At 52.3% G+C, this 6,435-nt stretch overlaps 1 protein-coding gene across 2 annotated transcripts; it reads left to right on the top strand.

Moving 5' to 3' along the window:
• Positions 1-3,707: 3,707 nt before the first annotated feature.
• Positions 3,708-6,429, top strand: SERTAD1 (SERTA domain containing 1). Of its 2 annotated transcripts, none has more exons than XM_077773863.1 (2): positions 3,708-3,848; positions 5,707-6,429. In XM_077773863.1, the coding sequence occupies exon 2, from the start codon at positions 5,707-5,709 to the stop codon at positions 6,421-6,423; it is 717 nt and encodes a 238-aa protein (XP_077629989.1). In that variant the 5' UTR covers positions 3,708-3,848; the 3' UTR covers positions 6,424-6,429. The 2 variants fall into 2 exon arrangements, with proteins under 2 accessions (XP_077629989.1, XP_077629990.1); XM_077773864.1 differs by lacking the exon at positions 3,708-3,848 and adding an exon at positions 4,381-4,466.
• The last annotated feature ends 6 nt before the right edge of the window (positions 6,430-6,435 follow it).

The raw sequence follows: 6,435 nt of genomic DNA on the forward strand, positions 1-6,435 counted from the left end.
CCGCCCGGCAAACTCCCACCTCCGGGCCTTTGCACTGGCCCTTCCCTCTGGGCCGAACACTCTTCAGAGCCTGACCACCCCTCCCGTTTCATGGGGTCTACTCAGTGTCACCGCTTCAAGGAACTTCCTCCCAGCACCAACCAGCATCCCGTCTACACCGCGCACCCTTTCACTACTCTCCCCCTGCTCTGTTTTATTATTTTCCTTTGCACTTCACCTTCTAAGATACTAAGTAATTTCTCTCTTATAGTAAGTGTATCGTCCACTTCGTCATATCAGGGTTTTTTGTCTCTCTAATTTTACTGCCATATCAATGTCCTATCATCAGTAGTGTCTGGAACACGGAAGGTGTTTAATCCATGAACGTTTGCAAATCAATGAATGTTTTTGTTTTCATATTTCTTTTCTCTGGAGACTCTGCGACCTCCTTTTCCCCCAAGCCATAAAGATCGGTTTTGGGAGAAATAATGTGAATTTGCCTAGCAGGGCACTGGTTCTGATTAGCATTCTACTCTCCTTTTATTATGAAAAATGCTAAACCTATAGAAAAACTGGGGGAAAATGTATCCTCAGTGGCCGTGTAGCCTCCCATCTAGATTTGTTAATAGTTTGTTTCCTTTATCTACATATGTATGTATGCATATGTATATTTTTTCTTTTGCTGAACCATTGGAAAGGAAATTGTAGACATCTTAACATTCTGCCTCTAATGGCTCAGGAGGCATTTATTTTTTCTTTTGTTTTTTTTTTTAACTGGACAAGGAGGGGTTTTTTTAAGTTTATTTTGAGAGCGAGAGAGCAACACATGCAAGCTGGGAAGGGGCAGAGAAAGGGAGAGACAGAATTCCAAGCAGGCTCCAGCGGGCTGCCAGCACAGAGCCCCAGTGAGGGCCTGAACTCACAAACCATGAGATCATGACCTGAGCTGAGATCAAGATTCTGATGCTTAATCGACTGAGCCACCCGGGCAATATTTCATGTCTAACAGAATTAAGAATTCCAGGGGCGCCTGGGTGGCTGAGTCGGTAGAGTGTTGGATTCTTGATTTTCGCTCAGGTCATGATCTCACGGTTTGTGAGTTCTAGCCCCACATCAGGCTCCGTGCCTGATGCACGCCCAAAGCAGTTTGGAGCCTGCTTTATATTCTCTCTCTCCCACTCTCTCTGCCTAAGAAACAAAAAAAATTTCCAGGGGTGCCTGGGTGGCTCAGTCAGTTAAGGGTCTGACTCTTGATTTCGGCTCAGATCAAGATCTCATGGTGTGGGAGAATGAACCCCATGACCACAGACTCTGCTGACAGCCAGGAGCCTGATTGGGACTCTCTCTCTGCCCCTCCCCTGTGCTCTCTCTCAAAATAAATAAACGTTAGAAAAAAAAAAGAATTAAGAATTCCATAAATCGTCTATATTCAGATTTCCCCCATGAATATCTTTTGTAGCTGTTTCTCCAACACCCCCCCAGCCCATCCCCCCGATCAGGATTCAATGAAGGTTCACATGTGTATTTGGTTGCGATAAAGAACTGATACAGCAATTTTCATTCTGGAAAATCCTCCACCACCAACCCCACCAAACCCTTTTTCTGTTTTCTCGAAATTGAATTTTTGGTAGAACAGCCCAGTCGTGCTGTAGATGTGCCACATTGTGTATTTGTCTGATTGTATTCCTGTTTAATTTGTTCCTCTCCATGCTGAAGGTTAGGTCTAGATGCTTTGTGAGATTCAGTTTATGAAGTTTAACAGGGAAAAAAAAAATAATGGAGAGACTCCACAGGGATTGTTATGTACTTCCTAACGTGTCAATATGGGGTGGCGTCCAGTGTCGGGGTATCCCTCTCTGTGGGTGCAGAGTTTCATTACATGGTTAAGGTGGCGAGTACCACATTTCCACATCATAAAAGGCTACTTCCCCCTTGCAGTTAGCAAGTAACCTGTGGGCTGATGTGTTGGAGACTGCCAAGATCCTGTTAACCTTTCACCCCAAAGTTTAAACACCCATTGATAATTGATGCCCAAATCACCCAGTCGAGTTAGCATTTTCTAGAGCTTACTTTGGCCAGGAGCTTTATTTACAACCAACAATTCTTGCCAGAACTCCAGAAGAGTTAGCAAATAAGCTACTCAGAGAAGCTAAGTCCCATTGTCAGTTTATCAGACAAGTGTTAAAGTCCTATCTACCTATGCCCCACCCTATGCGTCCCCCTCTTGAATTAAGTGCCTGTGCTATCCCAACAGCTAATGCTACCAAAGAAAGGACATGTTGTGCACCATTCTGAGCATTTTGTGTGATTACTCTTTTTAAAAGTATTATTAATTAATGTCTTTGTTTTTAAGTAGGCTCCAAACCCTATTAGGGGCTTGAACTCACGACCCTGACATGGAGAGTGGCGTGTTCTACAGACTGAGCCAGCTAGGTGCCTCCTCGCACCCCTTTTTAAAGATTTTATTTTTAGGGGCGCCTGGGTGGCTTAGTCGGTTAAGCGTCTGACTTTCGCTTAGGTCACGATCTCGCGGTTCGTGGGTTCGAGGTTCGTGGGTTCGAGCCCCGCGTCGGGCTCTGTGCTGACTGCCGGCTCAGAGCCTGGAGCCTGTTTCAATCTGTGACTCCCTCTCTCTCTGACCCTCCCCTGCTCATGCTGTCTCTCTCTCTCCTAGAAATAAATAAAACATTAAAAAAAATTTTAAAGATTTTATTTTTAAATAATCTCTACACTCAAGGTGGGGTTTGAACGCACAATCTCAAGATCAAGAGTTGCATGCTCTTCCAACTGAGCCAGCCGGGTACCCCTATACGATTATTCTTTTTAATCCTCAAAATAATCTCATTTTAAAGGTGAGGAAACTGTGGGGCACCTGGGTGGCTCAGTTGGTTAAGCTTCTGACTTCAGGTCAGGTCATGATCTCGCAGTTCGTGGTTTCGGGCCCTGGGTTGGGCTCCGTGCCGCCGACAGCTCAGAGCCTGGCGCCTGCTTTGGATTCTGTCTCGTCTCTCTGCCCCTCCCCCACTTGAGCTCTGTCTGTCTCTCTCCTTTTTCTCTCTCAAAAACAAAATGAACATTAAAGGAAAAAATTTTTAAGGTGAGGAAACTGAGACCCGAGGGGATTCAAATATTCGCCCAAAGTCACAAAGCTACTTAGGGCATGAAGCTCAGGATACGTGACATCAGTGGTATCCACTCCTGGCCCCCATCCACTCCAACTGCCCAGCATACGCTGAGTGTGCTATAGTGCTCTTACAGATACAGCCTTGTTTTAACTTTCCTAGGTCCCAAGAGGTGGGCAAGAAGATGCCCATTTAAGAGACTTCGTATGGCTTAGAGAGGTTAAGCATTTTTCCAAGGTCACACATCTAGTGAGTGGTTGGAATTTGAACCCATGCCTATCTGGCTCAGAGTACAGACCCCTGTTAAGAGTTGGGTGTGTAAGAAGCTCAATCGCTGGGTTTGGCAAGTGCATGGGCAGGTGTGAGGGGCCCACACCTTGAGAAGTTAAAAACCTCTCCCCGCCACTGTCCCGCGGGGAAACTGGCCACGCAACCTGGCCAAGTCCCGGCACACAGCAGCCAGGCATGCGCCCTGAAACCAACCTCCCCTCCCTTCGACTCTTCCCTCTTTAGGCTCCGCCCATGACTGTCCAGGCCCAATCGCTGGGTGAGGGGCGGGGCCTCTACGGGAGTGGGCGGTAGTTAAGGAGAGTCAGGAGCCTGGAGTCGTGCGCCGGAGTCAGAACTGCGTCTCACGACCTAGGCGCCGGTTGCTGAAGGAGAGCGAGCGAGCGATGCTGCCGTCGCCGCTTCCTGATTGGCTGCGCGTTGATCCCTCTTCCTTCTGATTGGCAGCGGGTGAGCTAGGTATGTAAATGAGGTGAAGGGGCCTGAGGAGAGAAGGGAAACCCTTGGCGGGGTCGTATGGCAGGTTCGATCCCCGGGTCCTGCCGGTGCGCGCCGGGGCTGCCCGGGATCGAGATGCGCGGGCCTCTGAGTGTCGCCAGGCCGGGTTGGGTGAATCACATCGCAGCCCGGGAAGGGGGCGGAGGCGCCGGCTCTCTGGCTCCGGTTGCGTGACTCCCCCGCCCCCGCCGCCGCCGTCGCCGCTTCGGGAGGAGCCGCCTCCACTGCCTGCCGGAAGCGAGAGCAGGCAGAGGAGGCAGAACAGTCCCCCGGGGATCCCAGCGCGCACGGTCCTGGGCGGCAGGCTGGAACAACAGCCGGGACGTGGGGCAGTGTCAAGGATCCCGGGGTCTGAGGGGCCGGAATCCCGGGAGAAAGCCGGCCTGGCGCCGCTAGGGGGCGCCGGGACCAGGGGGGCGGAGTCGGGTGGGGGCAGAATTCCTGCGGTTCTGGACTCCCGGGTCTGCGGGGAAGGAGGCGAGGACCGTTTTTGAGTAAGGTGGGGGGGGGGGTCACTCTTTAGGTCCTGCTGGGCAACTCCCCGGGGACTGGACCTTGCAAGCTTCCAGGCTGAAAAAGGCAAGTTGGGCCTGGGGTCCAGAACTCCAGGGGTCCCTACTCCGGGGAAAGTGTGGGTCCTCGAAAGTTCTCTCAGTGACCCCCGGGGCCCGTCAAGATTTCCCGGCAAGCTCTATCTACTCTGCCTCCCAAATAAATCCGGAATCGATCAACTTCCTTCCATGTCCACTACCAGCCACCTTCTACTCCAGGCTATCATCATCACCCCAGAGGGCGGCAGCCTCCAAATGGAGCTCGGGACCCCGCTCTTCCCTGTCTCCACTCCTCCCCCCTCATCTTCCTCTAAGCAGCCGGCGGGAGGGGGGGGGGGCTGTTCTGGAAACCTAATCAGTCCACAGCACCACTCTCTTCCCTGCTCAAAACCCTTCAATAACACTCAGAGTAAACTCCAAACTTCTTGCCTCTGCTTGCTCTCCAAACCCCGTTCCCTCCTGTGTCCCTCTGTGCTGACCACACTGGTGTGTTTTTTTCAGTTCAAGCTCATCCAACCTCCAGATCTTTCTTGGCTTTTGTTGTGGTTCTCTCTTCCCTGAATGCACTCCCTCTGGTTCTTCCATAGCTGACTCCTCCTGCTTGAGGGCTCCGCTCAGATGTCACTTACTCAGAGACGCCTGCCCCGACCACTCCCCAGAATTTCCTCTCTTTATGTATTTGTCTGATTTATAGAGAATAAATGTTGGGTTAAACTATGTGAAACAGCTGCTTTCCTGGGTTAAAGGAAAAAAAAGGTCGAATATTGGGCATTTCACATGGTTCACTGAAGAAGTACATGATAATACCTATTAAGAGTACTTGTTAGTAAGAATAGTTACAATGTAGGGGCGCCTGGGGGGCTCAGTCAGTTAAGTAGCAGACTCTTGACTTTGGCTCAGGTCATGATCTGGTGGTAAGATTGAGCCCCGAGTCAGGCTCTGCACTGATATCCTGATAGAGCAAAGCCTGCTTGGGATTCCCTCCCCCTTCCCCCTCTCTCAAAATAAGTAAACTTAAAATAGTTACAATGTACTACCCCCTGTTATGAATGCTTTTTGTATATTATCTCATTTACTCCAGAAAACCACTCTATGAAGTAGATAACTGTTATCCATATCTTAAAAGTTTCCCTAAGGAAGCATAGGCTCAAGAAGTTAAATGACCTGGCCAAGATCACGCCAGTTATCAGAGCCAGGGTTTGAACTTCTCATGGACTTTCTAGAAGTGAATGACTCCTCCCATCCCCCTCCTCCCCCCACCCCTGCAGATGATGCTGAGCAAAGGCCTGAAGCGCAAGCGGGAGGACGAGCCGGAGAAGGAAACCTTGGCAGTGGACACCTGGTGGCTGGATCCCAGGCTCCCCGCAGTGGCACAAGCACCCCCACCCGTGGCCTCCAGTTCCCTCTTTGACCTTTCGGTGCTCAAGCTCCACCACAGCCTGCGGCAGAGTGAGCCGGACCTGCGGCACCTGGTGCTGGTCGTGAACACCCTGCGGCGCATCCAGGCGTCCATGGCGCCCGAAGCCCCCCTGCCCCCCGTGCCCAGCCCGCCTGCGGCCCCCGGCGTGGAGGCGGACAGCCTGCTGGCCAGCTCCGACGCCGCCCTCTCGGCCTCCATGGCCAGCCTCCTGGAGGACCTCAGCCACATCGAGGGCCTGAGCCAGGCCCCCCAGCCCTTGGCGGACGAGGGGCCGCCGGGCCGCCCCACCGGCGCGGCCCCACCCAGCCTGGGTGCCTTGGACCTGCTGGGCCCAGCCACTGGCTGTCTGCTGGACGATGAGCTCGAGGGCCTGTTTGAGGACATCGACACCTCTATGTATGACAGTGAACTTTGGGCACCGGCCTCTGAGGGCCTCAAGCCTGGCCCTGAGGCTGGGCCGGGGAAGGAGGAAACTCTGGAGCTGGATGAGGCCGAGCTGGACTACCTCCTGGACGTGTTGGTGGGCACACAATCACTGGAGCGGCCCCCGGGGCCCGGGCGCTGACCGCGCCGCCCC

Source organism: Crocuta crocuta, unplaced genomic scaffold (genome assembly GCF_008692635.1).
Source record: "Crocuta crocuta isolate KB4526 unplaced genomic scaffold, BGI_CrCroc_1.0 scaffold267, whole genome shotgun sequence".
In the NCBI taxonomy this organism is placed as follows: domain Eukaryota; kingdom Metazoa; phylum Chordata; class Mammalia; order Carnivora; family Hyaenidae; genus Crocuta; species Crocuta crocuta.